The 16,466-nt window shown below is 38.8% G+C and overlaps 1 protein-coding gene across 1 annotated transcript in view; it reads left to right on the top strand.

Moving 5' to 3' along the window:
* Positions 1-16,466, top strand: part of SASH1 (SAM and SH3 domain containing 1) — a 240,834-nt gene that overhangs the window by 156,394 nt on the left and 67,974 nt on the right. Inside the window, exon 8 of the mRNA XM_020986580.2 lies at positions 994-1,095. Within this exon, the coding sequence (XP_020842239.1) occupies positions 994-1,095 (102 nt within the window). The remainder of the gene's footprint in view (positions 1-993; positions 1,096-16,466) is intronic.

Here is a 16,466-nt window from a genome sequence, read left to right as displayed (position 1 = left end):
TTCCCCCTCCCCCCACCCAAACAAAAATGCCCTCACCTGATGGTTGGCTTGTTAAACTTCTCCAAACCTTGCTAGGCTGATCCTCTGAACAGTTTGCTGCTAGGCTTGCCTCAAAGCATCCCAGCTGTGGTAGGGTCTGCTACAGTTGCTCTTAGGACCTTTTCAAACCCAAAGTCACTACCACACACCAGTTGCACATCAGAGGAAGGCTTCAACGGAAGAGCAGCCTTCTGTGCACATTCATGTGAAGTAGCAGGGTTGAGTTTCCATTCTTGTTCTGTGGCAGCACGCATGAAAATTTGCAGACGTATCCTACCGAAAGATCTTGTGTTTGATGCAGAATCGTTTATCTAGTTTGCCAAGGTCCTTCTTTATAGTTCAAGATCATCACGTAAGAAAGCTATTTCATGACTCAAAAGATGGGCTACATGTTTTGCAGTGTAGTTACATCCTTTCTTGTCCTCGTTGTTTCCTACTAAAAATGCTCAAAGTTTATTATGCAATTATACTGAACCAGTGACCTGCAGTTCAAACCAGGAAGAAAAAAGATTTTTGAAATATATTTCAGGATTCCATCTTTGTTGTGCAGATTACTGTGGAATGCTGTGCGGCATCTGTTTACGAATGGAGTGTGTGTGACTTGCGTGGGCAGCAGTCATTGGCAGGCCAGACCATAGCCTGTTTCTGAATTGCTGTAGATTTTGTCTGGCCTTGTTACTGAACTTGAAAGGAGAAGTTTTGATGTTGAAAGTCAAAAAATAATGGTGAAGAAAATGAAGAACTTTTCAGAGAACGCAGAAATTTCTTTATACCTATGAGTTTAGTTTAGATTATGCCCCACAGCGTAGGGGATGTACCTTCCTCTCAGTTTTAGAAAGCATGTCCTCAGTTGCTATTTAGTAAACAGCAGTGGCATGTAAAAGGAGGCCCGAAGTAATTAATTTGTGACTGGTTGGTGTGTTGGCCCTTGTTTTAAGTGTCTTTTCATTGCAGCTCAAGGAATATGAGGCTCAGCACAGGCAATCAGGAACCTTGGATCCTGCAGACTGGCCAGATGGCTCTTATCCGTCTTTTGATGGCTCTTCCAACTGTAATGTAAGTAACCCAACCTCTTTGAATACTTTGATCATTTTTGACAGGGCAAGGAAAACTATATAGCAGCAAGGCTTTTTTTGGGGGGGGGGTGAGGCAATGGGGGTTAAGTGAGTTGCCCGGGATCACACAGATAATAAGTGTCAAGTGTCTGGTCTGAGGCTTTATTTGAACTTGGGTCCTCCTGACTCCAGGCCCGGTGCTCTATCTGCTGTGCCATCTAGCTGCCCCCTGCAGCAAGACTTTTGAACTATTGTCACATATTAATTTAGCTCATGACTGTTGGAAACTAAGACAGAATGCTGGATTCAGAATCAGGGAGATCTGAGTTTGAATCCTGACACTGACATTTATTAGCTATGTGACAATAGAAAAATCACTTAATCTCTTTTATATTAATTTTTCTCATCTCCTACCTCATGGGAGTTGTGGTGAAGCTCAAATGAGATAATGTATGTAAATGGTTTGCAATTTTATGGTGCTATATAATGTCAGTTTTAATGGTGGTATCTTTGGCGAACATAAATCTCCCTTTTAGATATTTGTTATCAATGCTTATTATCAAAGCAGTGTGGAAAGGGGTTATTTCTGGAGATTATCCATCATAGAGTCCAAATTGAAAAGGGATGTCTGCGGATGACAAGGTCCTCCAGAGTCCTCCTTTCATCAAGTCCAGGAAAGTTGCAGAGCCTTCAGGAAGAGACCTTAACCACTCGCATGTGTTTGGTCTTTCTATCCACACAAGAAAGACCAAGTGGATGAAAAATGTCTGTTGCCCAGATTTCAATATGCATTTTAAAGGACCCTTTACAGAGCTTGTCCAACAGTATGCATATCTGAGATAGACAAGCAAGTTGGATTCAGAGTTGAACAGGAAGAAGGTAGTGGGCTTTTAGGATTTGTTTACCCCAAGCTTCTAATAAAAGCCAAGACCCATCTTTTTCAATTTCAACTTTCTACCAGTATTGATATATGGTAGCAAGACTAGGAATACACCTGTCTCCAAAGAAATGAAGGTAAGTATCACTTAGAGGGCAGTGACAAGATGCATGGTGAGTGTAAGCAGGCTGCAACATATAATCATTGAGGAACTGGGAAGGTGAACTAGATGTAAAAGATGTGATTAAAGAATTATAGGATAGGAAGAGAAAACGGGCTAGTCACATGGTAAGTTTGAGGTATGGCAAGTAGATGGCCAGAGTGTTTTATTAGTACCCTCACAATGTCAGGAGAAAGCAAGGAGGGCCTTCAGCGTGTTGGGTATATCCTCTCTTGTGAACTTTTGTAAGAACGTGGGCAGTACTTGCACCAGATGGGCAGGCATGGATCAATTGTGAGTTTCACTGATGGAAAGAGCTCTCAAAATGACCATTAGGTCATCCTGCCTCCACTCTTTCTCACTTGCCAGTCCATCGTTCTTCCTACTGTACATTAGCCATAGTTCTTGCCTTAATGTCCCGTGATTCCCTGTTTTGTACTCTAGTAAAGTTCAAATTTCTCAGCCACCCAGTATTCAGGGACCTCTTACATCAGGTGCTAGTTTAACTTTCCAACCTTATCATGTGATACTATCTTCTAAATGATAGAACCAAACTAGATTGTTCCCTGGCCTGAGCATACCATGTACTTTTTCCGAGCCTTTGATCACGTTGCTCTGTAGGCCTAGAATGTCCTCTTGTCAGTTGTTGAACTACTGTTGTTGAGTTGTGTTCATCTCTTTGTGACCCCTTTTCAGGTTTTCTTGGCGCAGATACTGGAGTAGTTTGCCATTTTCTTCTCCAGCTCATTTTACAGATGAGGAAACTAAGGCATACAGGGTTAAGTGGCTTGCCCAAGGTCACAGAGCTAGTAAGTGTCAAAGCCAGATTTGAACTCAAAAAGATGAGTCTTCTGACTCTAGGCCCAGCACTCTATCCACTGTGTCACCTGTTTCCTTTCTTTTAAAGCCCATCTCGAATGATACCTTCCCAATCCCAACTATCCTAAAATATCCTTTTCCCCATCCAACTTCATACTTCAAATGAGGTACCATATGTAAAGTGCTTTGTAAACTTTAAAGCACTATATAAATGTTATCTATCATTATTACAGCCTTTTTATTGGACTTTGATGTAGTCATCTATTTCAGTTGTCTTTCTAGTCTTCTCATTGGTTAACCCAGTGAAATATGTACAAAAATTGGAGTTCTTTCAGGGCTAAAAGGTAAACCTTGAAATGTAAAAGATGATGTCTTCAGATGTAAAATGCAGAGCTGCTATGGCTCTAGAAAACATAGAGGCTTGAATAGTTCAGTTACATATGAAGAGGCCCTTGAAATAATGAACTCACCTTTAGGGCACGTATTAACATTCCTACCATTGTCTCTAGCCACATTTCTGCATAAAATACCCAGAGGAATATGGAAAGTGAAACCGACTGAATTTAAGAGTGATCACTCTAAGGCAAAGTGGAGTGGCTTACTAGGGGAAGGGGCTTTTGAGCAGGAGGAGTGTCAGAACTGGAGAGACCAGACCTTTCCCATCATCCTACCTGAAGTATCTGTGTAAGGAACATTGCCTTTTTTCCACTGTAAATTCTATGAGGGCTAAGATATGTTTTGTCTAAATTTTGTGTCTTCCCTAGCCCTCACATGGTACTCTGTAAACTATAGGGGCTTAATGCATATTTGCCGAATCGAATGGGGTTCTTTCTTTAGAAATGTGCTGTGTCATTTTTAGATGTGGTTTGAAATTTTACTTCTCAATCCCTTGCATTCTGGCTGTCAATCCCTCCAGTCAACCAAAACTGCTCTTTTCCAGAATACCAACCAACCAATTGCCAAATCTAATAATTTTTTTCTTAGTCCTTATCCTATTTGACCTCTACAGTTTTTGACACTTTTGATTACTCCATCCCTTCTACTTGGATATTCCTTCCTAGGTTTTTATTTTTGTTTTTTTAGGCAAGTGGGGTTAAGTTACTTGCCCAGGGTCACACAGCTGGTAAGTGTCTGAAGCCAGATGTGAACTCAGGTCCAGGGCCAGTGCTCTATCCACTATGCCACCTAGCCGCCCCTCATCTGGTTTTTTTCTACCTGTATGACTGTTCCTTTCCAATCTCTTCCTGTTTCATCTTCCATTTCCTACCTCCTAATTGTGGATCTCCCTCAAGGTCTCTTCTTAGGCTCTCTTTTCTTCTGTCTTCTTCTGTTCCCTAGTGTTGACTCAATGATCACATCTGTGCAGAAAACTCCTAAATCTGTATATCCATCCCTAATCTCTGTCCTGTTCTATTTGGCCCACTGCCTATGGAATATATCCACTTGGTGTAACCTCTAGTAATTAAACTCATTAAGACATAACCTACAATAGGTCCACATTATCCTGAATCGTGGCCTCTACTATCTGAGAGAGATTCAAAAGATGAAGTCATCAAAACTGCTTATCTTTTGTTCTGTAAATCATATTGGATAGCTGCAAGACTAAGATACCTTATGCTTCATTTTTGATGTGAGTTGACATTAATCCCATTAGATGCCACTTTCTCTTTGAAAATGGAATAGGCATAACGAATGATTTTCAACAGCCATTCAGTTACACACAGTTTCTTTGGGGAATTTTTGGTATTTAATCATGTTAGTAGCACACAAGTAGAAGGTCACTCACTCATTTTAATTCTGTAAATATGTACTGAGCATTTACTCTGTATTAGACAATGTGCTAGTTTTGGGGCAGTAGAAAAAGGAGTAATGTAAAGGGACTTGCCTTTCTGGACCAAGGATTTTAATTTAGCAAGTTTTCAGGCACTGTATTTCAAAGGAGAGTGGCATTTCTTGGAGTCTTTTTCTTGTTGAGCTGCCCACATTCCCAAACTCCCAAACTCGGACTACCGCCCAAACCCATCCATCTGAGATTTCAGGGAAGTGAGGTTAGAATCTGACTTAATGAGTAGGAATCTGAGAAATTCTGTCTTCCTTGATCTGTTTATCATAAACTTTAAAAGCCATATTCATTTGGTTTAGTTTTGGTTAGAAAATAAAATGTTTGGGATCAGGTAACAGGTGTACACTGTACACTTTTATTGGAAAGATCTTCCTATTACCTGAAGCACATAGCTTTTCAACTTTTTGAACTCCAGGGATCTCCCTTTCAATGCCATTTCAGCCATACACTGACCCTGTAACAATCTGGACCTGGTCTTTAATCAGAACTTCTCTACCACTAACATATCTGAAGTGGCAATCCACTCTTTGACCCCCATCATCTGTTTTGCTTTTTTTGTTTTTTGGTTTTTGCTTAGGCAACGGGGTTAAGTGACTTGCCCAAGGTCACACAGCTAGTAAGTGTCAATTGTCTGAGGCTAGATTTGAACTCAGGTCCTCCTGACTCCAAGGCCAGAGCTCTATCCACTGTGCCACCTAGCTGCCCCCTAACCCCCATCTTCTTACCTCCAAATGTCCCTCTTCCTTGCCAAGATTAAACTCTCCACCTGAGGTCTTGGTCCCCTCTGCACCCACCTCTTGTAAGACCTTGCTATAATGATCATTCCTTTTCTCTCTTGCATCCTAATTTTCTCTTTCAACACCGGCTCTTAATTCTCTACCAGTAAACACTTTCAGCCAGTCCTCTCCTATTCAAAATATTTTCCTCTCTACTCTGTTTTGTCCCTTAAGCTACTCTTGTACATCTTTTATTCCCTTCATTACCTACCTATGTAGAGTAGTGTGAATACTCTTTGTCCCCACTTGTTCGTCACATGATAAATTTTGCTCCTACTCACACACTGTAGAAACAGGTGTCATATTCACCAGTGACTTCTTATTCAGTCTTCACCTTTCTTTAACTTTGTAACATTTGGTACTGTGAACCAGTGTATTTTTAGTGCTATCTCCTCTCCTGGTTTCTGTAACACTCTAACATACTGGCTTTATACTTTAGTATTCCTCATACAAGATATTCCATGCCTGAAGCGGATTTCCTCTTTATCCTGGTTTCCCTGGCTTCCTTCAAATCAAGCTAAAATCTCACTATCTGCCAGAAGCCTTTACCAGTCCTTAATCTTAGTGTCTTTCTCTGTTGATTACTTCCAATTCATCCTGTCTTTAGCTGGTTTATAAACCCTTGTGTTCATGTTGATCTTGCCATTAAGCTGTGAACTCCTTGCGGGCAGGAACTGTCTTTTACCTTTCTTTGTATCACCAGCATTTGGCATAGTCCCTGGCACATAGTAGGTGCTTAATAAATATTTCTTGACTGGATAACCTCAGCCTTCCTCTCCTCTGCTCCATTTTTTTATGCTGTCAGATTAATTGGTTTGAGGCACATCTTTCCTCATGTCAGTCTTCTGCCCAGAAACTTTCAATGACCCACCACTGGGTAAAGTTCATACTCTTCACCCTGCCATTTTTGACCTTCATGATCTGGCAGGAATTTACCTTTTCATTCTAATCTTCTATGACTCTTTTACATTTGCCTTTTTAACCAAATTTGCTTCTAATTATTCTCCAACACACCCCATGCTTTCCCAACTATCTATCTTTGTTTATTCTTTTTTCTTCACAAATAATGCCCTAACTCCCAGTTCTACCCATTTGAGTCCTATCCATCATTCTAGGACTTAGCTCAAATGACACCTTCTCCATGAAATAAATTCTCCATCTTCCCTGCAGTTGGATATGTTGTGTGTCTCTTACCACTATAGTTGCTCTCTTTTTTTGTAACTTATTTTAAGGCTATTATCATGTCTTTCTTATGTTACAGCTATTTTTGTACTTGTTGTCTCCTCCAAAGTACTATAGGTACCTTCAGTTTAGAGACAGTGCCTTATTTATCACTACACTGCTCACCATCTTGACTCTTCTCTCCATTAAAAAAAAAAATCTGAACTACAATGTGTTCTAGTCCTCCTGGGGAAGATAAAGGTCATTCCTTGTTTTCCCATTAGACTTAAACAGAGAATCATGAATTCTCTCACTTGTAAACAGAAGAAGAAATAATAGCTGTATATCACAGAAGTATTCATTTAGCTACTAGGCTTCTATTAAGTTATTTATTTACTTCCATTTCTTTAGTAAAAAATTTATAGTTAAATCTTATAACCAGGAACATTTGCCTGACATTGACAGATAGTTAGAATTTTCACTATAGGTTTATAGGATTTAAAGCTGGAGGTATAACCCCTTTATCTTGCAGATGAAGAAATTGAGGCTTGAACAAGTTGGGAATTGCCCAATATCTTAGAATGACCTCAAGCTTTAAAAACAAAATTTCCCCTTTCAGTAACTTTTATTTTACCTTTAAAAATTAATAAACATTTATATTCTCTCCACCCTACTCCCCCATTTGAAAATGAAGAAAAGAAAAATATAATCCTAGTAACAGATATGTATGGTTAATACATGTTGGCCATATAAAAAAAAATGTATGTCCAATTCTGCATCTTGACTCCATCACCTCTATTCTCAGGTAGGGATAGCTCATTTCATCATTGGTTCTCTCAAATTATGGATTGATCATTGCATTAATCAGAATTAAGTCTTTCAAAATTATCTTTACAATGTCATTCTCCTGGTTCTGCTCACTTCACTATGCATTAGTTCCTATGTCGTTTCAAGTTCAAGTTTCAAAGGAAACTGTCTCTTTAAATCATTTTTTTAAATTTAGAGGAGTATTCCATTACATTCACATACCATAATTTGTTCAGCCATTCCTCAGTTGAGGAAGATCTCTTTAGTTTTTAGTTCTTTGCCATTTGCAGGAAGAGAGAGCTGATATATCTAAATATATACATATATATATATATATATATATATATATATATATATGTATATATCTTCTTTGATGCCCTTGGGGTATAGGCCAAGTCATTCTATCATTGGGTCAAAGGGTATCCAGGTTGGTGACTTTTGGGGCATAGCTCCAGAATGTCTAACAAGGGTGGGGAACTCATGGCTTTAAAGCCACATGTGGCCCTCTAGGTCCTCAAGTGCGACCTTTTGACTGAATCCAAACTTCACAGAACAAACCCCCTTAAAAAAGGATTTGTTCTGTAAAACTTGGACGTAATCAAAAGGCCACACCCAAAAGGCCACAGTTTCCCCACCCCTGGCAACTCTAGAACAGTTCATAGAAGAAAAAGCAATAATATGTAATCGAATAATAATAATAGAATAATAGTCATAGAATTTTAACTGTTGTGCTATATATGGACTATATACTTCTTTGTTTTGCAAACATGTCTTGTGCTATTTTGCTATAGCCTAATGCAGTATTTTCCTTCTGTTAAATTTGGGTTACAAATAGTAGTCTGTCAGAGGCCACCACAAACTGCCTTCTTCTCTTCCCAGTCTTTCTATACATATTCAGTGGGGTACCCTTGCCTTTGTTGCTGTAATATAAAGGGTTATTAACTTATTAATTTCCCTTGTGTGAAGGAGATTGAGGTCTTAGCATCTATAGTAATAAATGTCAGATACTTACCAGTAACATGTCTCAGGACTGTGAAAGTAATTAAATGAAATGTGTCCATAATTTTCAGTGTGTTTTTTGGGTCATTTAACCACAATCCTCAAAATATAACATATTGTAAACCCAGAACTTAAAAAAAAAATAACGTGGAGTGAGTATATTGACTTAGGACTAGTAACAATCACACCTGGCTAGAGAAAGAAAATGAGGCCAAGATTGTCCATAATGGGTCTTTTCGTTCCAATCTCCTAGTATCCATCCACATGACACTGTCTCAAGTGCAGGCCCAGCAGCTCTTAGCCTTTGTCCCCACTAAGAAAAGATTTACAATAAAACATCAGTAGTTCAGGCTCCTGGGAGGAAGGCTAATATGATTCAGTAAAAAATTCAAATTAGTCGGGGCAGCTAGGTGGCACAGTGGATAGATAGAGCATTGGCCCTGAAGTCAGGAGGACCTGAGTTCAAATCTGGCCTCAGACCAAACACTTGATACTTACTATCTGTGTGACCCTGGGCAAGTCACTTGACCCCAATTGCCTAACACCCCCCCCAAAAAAAAGTTCAAATTATAGAATATTGAGAAGATATACCTTAAAATAAATTGATATGCTTAGCTAAGGCTTATCAAGATGTTCCCAAGTGGTGTTCTGAGTGTAACTGCTTTAAAGGAACAGATATAACTTTCAATGTATTTTTGTAATCAACACTTTAGTTGTTTGAATGCAAATAAATGTTCCTGAAGTATTTTAAGTTAACACATACCTGTGAAAACATCATCAAAAAATACTTTATGTTATTAATTAGTTCAGCAGACACTTAAAGTTCAAAATTGATTTCATTTCTTCCTAACCCTTCTTTCTTCCTAATATCCCTATTACTGTTGTTAATCTCCTAGTCACTCAGGCTTACAACTTAGATGTTGTGTCATTCTTGATTCCTCACTCTTTCACCCCACATAGCCAATCTTTGGTCAAATCTTGCCGTTTCTACCTTCATAAAATCTCATATATGTGCCCCCCTCTTCTCCTCTGACACTGCTGCCACCCTGGTAAAGGCTCTCATGTCTTGAGCACTGCAATATCCTGCTAGTCAGTTTCCCTGCCCCAAGGCTCTCTTCTCTCTAGTCTTCGTTCTATCTTTGGTTTAATTATTATAAGTTCTTAATTACTTAGATCTTCGTTTACATTTTCCATAGTTTTGCTATAACTTACCAAAGGTACTAGGGAGTGAATCCTTTTTTTTGATGAGAATTGTAGCGTTAAGACAAGAGGGACAGCACTGAGAAGGATGTCTAAATGAACGATCTTCTTCAAAGGAAGATCTGACTATGTCATTCCCTACTCAACAAACTCTATCATCTTCAGGATCAAGACTGGCTTTCAAAGCCATTTGTAATTGGCCACTCATGACCTTTCCTCATTGCTTTCTGCCTTGCCTGAGTCCAGAAGAGACCCTTGGACACTCTACTCTTCAGAGGCCAGATCTTTTAAATTTCCTGTCTCATATTATGAAGATACTGTGCTTTAAATAGCTGACTGTCTGTAGAAAGGAGTTGTCAACTCATCTAGGTTCAAGGAACTGAGAAGGCCTTTGTCACCAAGTCTCAACGCGTATATTGATGCTTGTTGTGCTTAGAGATTTAATTACATTATTATACCTTACTCCCTTCCATATACTCTGCAATCCAGTAATACTGGTCTCTTTTTCTGCTTCTCAAATTTTCTATTCCATCTACAGACTCTGGATGTTTTTTCACTGTCCATCCCCTATGCCCAGAATGCTCTCCTTTCTCATCTCCACTTCCTATCTTCCCCTGGCCTTTAGCCAGAGAAGTCCCAGCTAAAGTCTGACCTTCTGCAAGGGACCTTTACCAGTCCTCCTTAATCTTAGTGCATTACTTCTGAGATTACCCCCTATTTATCCTGTCTATGCCTTGATTGTATATAGTTGTTTACATATTATCCTTTGCTTTAGACCGTGAGCTGCTTGAGAACAGGGTCTCTTGTGCTTTTATTTATATCCCATGCATAGTGCAATGCCTAACACGTAGTAAGTTCTTAACAAATGCAAGTTGACAGTCTGACTGGTACAAAGACTAACCTCAGCTATCTTTGGTTTCATTATTATAAATTCTTAATTACTTAGATCTTAGTTTACATTTTCCATAGTTTTGCTATAACCTACCAAAAGTACTAATGAGTGAATCCCTTATTGATGAGAATTGTAGCATTAAGACAGGAGGGATAGCACTGAGAAGGATATCTAAAGAAGACATCCTTCAGCTTTATTATGGAGTACATGAATTACAATTCACGGTGCACACTTACATGTGTGCATGTTCATGTGCTCACATTGGTGTGCACTCATATACAACACTCTAAGTCCATGATTTTTTTTTTCCAGAAAAGACAACTGGCCACCTGAATCAGTTTGCTTGAACTCTAATCTTTTTTCTAAACTACATGAGGCTTTCTTATAACTTCGTAACCATGACGCCAGTCTGTGTTTTTTAGTTGTAGTTTTATTTTCCTTTTCGCTCTTGTTCAGACTTAGCAAGAGACCTAACCTTAAGAAAAAAAATCTCACAATTGCAGGTTTTCTCTCCTTTATTACCAATTAATTTTAGCTACTCCTCATTGCTTTCTGCCTTGCCTGAGTCCAGAAGAGACCCTTGGACACTCTACTCTTCAGAGGCCAGATCTTTTAAATTTCCTGTCTCATACTATGAAGATACTGTGCTTTAAATAGCTGACTGTCTGTAGAAAGGAGTTGTCAACTCATCTAGGTTCAAGGAACCGAGAAGGCCTTTGTCACCAAGTCTCAATGCGTATATTGATGCATGTTGTGCTTAGAGATTTAATTTACATTGATTTCTTCTCTGTCCCCAACCCCCATCACTGACATTAGATAATTGTGTGCTAACAATAAGTCTATATTCACATTTCTGGTTCGCTAGAGAGTTAAGTCCTAAAGATAGTTATGAAGGCAAGTGAAAATAGATTTCCCTCTGCCTGGGGAACATCTGCCCTCTGTTGGTATTTAGTTAATGGTGACCTTCTGTTAGAATTTTGAATTTTTCTGAGTGTTTGTTGTTGTTGTCGTAGTATGGACTAATCTTGATTCCTTGTTAAATTCTAACAGGTATTTGTGGGTTATATTAGTTGTAAGAGGAAGAGTCGTATAGTAGAAAGGGAGGGAAGTAGGAAGTCAGAGGACCTGGATTAAAAATCTTAGTTCTATTACTTAACTACCCATATGACCTTGGGTAAGTCATATAACCTTTTTTCTTCACTAGAAGAATTAGGAAACATTTCAAGAAGGAGGTATTGTATCAGTAGTTTTTAAGAAAACAGAGGATTCCCAAAAGATGGGAGCATATCCCAGGCTTTGGGGATAGTCAGTGTTAAGGCTTGGAGACAGGACGTGAGTCTTGTGTAAGGAAGAGCAGAAAGCAAGAAGAATAATGTATAAGAAGATTGGAAAGATGGATTGGTTTTAAATGAGGTTTAGAAACTGAACAGAGGAGCTTATATATGATGCTAAGCATTTAGAGTTTATTGAGCAGGAAAATGGCATGGTCAGACTTAAAGTCACTTTGGCTGAGTGGAGGTAGGATTGGAGAGGGGAAAGATTTGTGGCAGAGACACCAGTTAAGGAGTTAATGCTGTCTTCATGTCCAGTGGTATTGAGGATATGAACTAGGCTAATGGCTGGGTGAATGGAGAGAGGAGATACTGTGGTGAGTTTTGGCAGCTGATTGGTGATTGTTGTATACTAATAAAAATTACCTGTCAGGTCCCTCTCTTTTTTTTTTTTACGTGTATGTCTTAGCAATTTACCATTCTACCATTGTTGAGGTCCATGGGAAAGGCACATAGAGGAATGATCCTGAAACACTGCCTACCAGGTATGAGAGACAAGGTGGCCACAGGTCTGCTATATCACAATGATGTTTAAGCTTTTTCTCAAACAAGGCTTTTCAAAGTTCCATTCAAAAGATTCCATAACAAGATGTCTTTTGTACCACCAAGCAACATTATCAGTAGATTTGGGGGCTTGCTAAACATTTAAACCGAAAGCTGTCATGTTCTTTTCTTATGCTCAACAGTTAGTAAACATTTTGTAAGTGCTTCCTCTGTGCTGGATGCTGTGCTAGGCACTGGGGACACCTAAAGAGGAAAAGATAGTCACTGACCTTGAGGAGCGCCCAACCTTGTGGATGAGACAACAAGCAAAGAAATGTGTACAAACAAGCCACATACAGGAAATATCAATCAATAAACTGTATTCTCTTAAGTCTTGAGGAACCATTCCATATACCTCCATTACTTGTGTTAAAGTCATATCAGAGGATGAAGATGTATGTTTTGAAAATAAACTTTTTTGGTGGCCACTGCTATCATTTTCACTGGGATGTTTCTCAAAGGTCATTTAATAATTCTGCCTCAAAATGAAACTAGTACAGAGCAAGAGTCACTTGAACATTTAGTAATTTTTCAGTTGTCCTTGTGGTGAATGACTTTATTTCTGTAATGGAAAAATGACTGATGGTCATTTAATCATTGTATTAGACTGTTGATGGCACAGCCTAGTAATATAGCTCACTGAAGTCAATTTCAACAGCCTGAACTGTGATTCACTCAGGGAGCAAAGCTGCCATGCTTTCCTGCTAGTCAGAATTCATTCACTGCTTAATATATATGTGTGTGTGTGTGTGTGTGTGTGTGTGTGTGTGTGTGTGTGTGTATGTATATAATATATATGTATGTGTATATGTGTATGTATATATATACACATACATATATATGTGTGAATATATAATATATATGTATGTGTGTGTATATATATATGTGTATATATACATATATATATAATATATATATATGTGTATAAGTTTCCCCCTTGAAATTTCTTTGTTTCACTCTTTAGATTTGTAAAGTTGTATGCCCTCAAATTTAGATTGTGTTAGAAATACACATAGCTTAAAATATAGGAGAATATTACATGTAAAAGAAGAGATATTGAAAGTAGGATTACCCATATAGGTAAGCCAACAACAAATGAGATCCCTCTTTTTTATAACAAGAGAAGGAACTGACAGATGTTTTTCCAATTCCAGAATGCTACTAACAAGTTCAAAAGAAATGTTTTTCAGGACAGTTAGGTGGCACAGTGGATAGAGCACCAGCCCTGAAGTTAAGAGGCCCTGAGTTCAGATGTGGATTCAGACCAAATCCTTGACATTTATTAGCTGTGTGACCCTGGGCAAGTCACTTAACCCCAGTTGCCTAAAAAAATATGTTTTTCAACATTATGGAAGTTTATTCTTGTTTTGGTATCACTTGAGATGGTATCACACGTAATAACAATAAAAGCAGTTTACATTTATATGGTGGACTTGGAGGGGCAGCTTGGTGGTACACTGGATAGAGTGCCAGGCCTGGAAGTGCCTGGAAAAGTCATCTTCCTGATTTCAAATCTGGCCTCAGACACTTAGTTGCTGTGTGACCCTGGGCAAGTAACTTAACCCTATTTGCCTCAGTTTCCTCATCTGTAAAATGAGCTGGAGAAGGAACTGGCAAATCACTCTAGTATCTTTGCCAAGAAAACCCCAAATGGGGTCATGAAAGTCAGACATGACTGAAACAACTGAATAACAACAATAACAAAGGTGGACTTGAAATGTGGGAAACCTGAATTCAAATCCTGCTTCAGACACTCACCAGCTGTGTGGTCCAGGGCAAGTCGCCTAGCCTGTGTTTGCCTCTGCTTCCTCATCTGTAAATGTGATCATCAAAGGACTTACCTCATTAGGATACTTGTGAGGTTCAAGGGATACAATGCTTGGACAGCATTTTTCATACTTTAAGCATTAGGTCTGGAGTAATTTGATTCTCACCAAAGCACTGGTGACTTCAGTAGTACAAATTTTATTCCCATTTTATAGCTAGAGGATACCCAGTAGGTCAAAAGAGGTTAATCATATACCAGTTAGTATAGTATAGGTCACACTAGCTGGCAGATACCAGAGCTGAGAGTGCAACCCAACTTCTCTGATTGCAAAGCCAATCAATACTCCTCTCATTGTACCATGCTGCACGGCTGAGAATAATTTCCACTTTGTTTCTGCTGCCTTTATGGTCTTTTTGTTATTGTGTTTCTTAATAGGAGCGAACTCTCAGAGAAAATGGAATTTTAGTGAAACAATAACAACATTACTGTAGAAACTATCCCCCTTTCTGTTTGGATTTCTTTTTTCTGGAGGACGTTTTAAACTTTTCATAACCCTGCACGTGTGGCTTCTAATTTCTTCTTTAGGGCAAAGCGCTCATCAGATCATCACATTATTTTTTTCTTCTGATTTGTAGCTAAGATGTTGATCTCCTTGTGGGTAGGACTCATGGCTTGTCAAGCTAAACCATAAATTCAGGAGGTTAAGATCTACCTTTGTGCCCCTTACTCACAGGACATTCAGTTGGGGGACTTTTTCTCAATCACTGAACCATTTTAGCCAGGACAAAGGGAGATGAAAAATATACAATTTGTATTGTAGCAATTTGTCCAAGTGCAATTATACTCTATAGCCTTGGAATAGTTTTAGCAGCAGTTGAATGCACCCACTTTTGAAAAAAAGTCTTTTTTGATTTGAGCCTTTTAATAAATAATATATGCTTGACACCTCCAACTGCTGGTTCAGGTGATTATGGGTAATTTGTTAGAATCTTTATTGTTTGACTCGGGGTCGGGAGGAAAGAAATTGTTCTAATTTTAAATAATGTAATGATTTTAAAATTAAAAAGACACTGATTTGTCTGTGAATATCGCAGAACACTATTTAATAATATTAAAAGCCAAAAATCTCTTGCTGGGTAATTTGTGCTTATGATGAAGAGGCAAAAAAAGAGGTACTGCAGGGAGGGAAAAAAGGGTATGGACAGGATGAACAATTAGGAATTGGATTTTTTCCTCCTTGGGTTTTTCACACAGCTTAAATAAAAACAGAGAATGTGAACGTTTCCAGGCTGAGTAAATGGAAAGAGGGGAATAACCAACAGCTTCCTCCAAGTATGCTACCGCTCGCCTCCATCCACCCAGCCCTCCTGGAACACAAAAATCTGAAGTATGGCTATACTGGTATTTTTATTTTGAGAAATATTTGGATCTCTCAAGGCAATGATCTTTACAGAGAGATTAATAGAACATATATTAAGCACTTACATATGTATGGGGTGTGCCATGCACTACTGCTAAGTACTGGGAATAAAAATACAGGCAAAAACAGAAAGATAGTCCCTGCTCTCAAGCAGCTTACTCTCTAGTGGGAGAGAACAACACATCAAAGGGAGATGAATGGGGTTAAGAGAAGTACTTCAGTAAGAGGTGAGAATAGGAAGTAATTCAGAGAGTCCTGGGTCCATCAACTTTCGAGTCAGAATGGCTGGCATTGGTATTTTCCAAATGGAGGTTCTGGGTATAAACTCAGTAGTCAGAGGAGGATACCAGGGGGATAATGCAGAAGTTTTGGGTTGAAGTTTATGGTGACCCTTTTCATGAATGGAGCTCTGGCTTTTCTGAGGACTGAGTTGTAGGTACATAAGTACAAGCTTCAGTCTTATTGAGAAGGAATTAAGAGATAGCCTGCCTAAGTGTTAGACTTGGAACTAGGAGACAATTGGGTTTGAATTCCACCTTCAGCTCTCCCCAGTTGTGTGACTGTGGGCATTTTCCTCAGATGGGCCAGTTTCCTGATCTTTGAAATGAGAATAATTATACCCCTAGAATTTGACCCATATGATTATTATGAGGATCAAATGAAATAATTAATACAAGTCACATGCTTTGTTGTTCTTAAAGCACTAAATAATTGTCAGCTATTATACATACTCTCTTTGTGGTATTGAGCAAGTAAATTAACCTCCCTCGACCTCA

This window comes from Phascolarctos cinereus, unplaced genomic scaffold, assembly GCF_003287225.1.
Source record: "Phascolarctos cinereus isolate Bilbo 61053 unplaced genomic scaffold, phaCin_HiC Scaffold_5;HRSCAF=322, whole genome shotgun sequence".
In the NCBI taxonomy this organism is placed as follows: domain Eukaryota; kingdom Metazoa; phylum Chordata; class Mammalia; order Diprotodontia; family Phascolarctidae; genus Phascolarctos; species Phascolarctos cinereus.
This window is presented reverse-complemented; position numbering and strand designations above follow the sequence as displayed.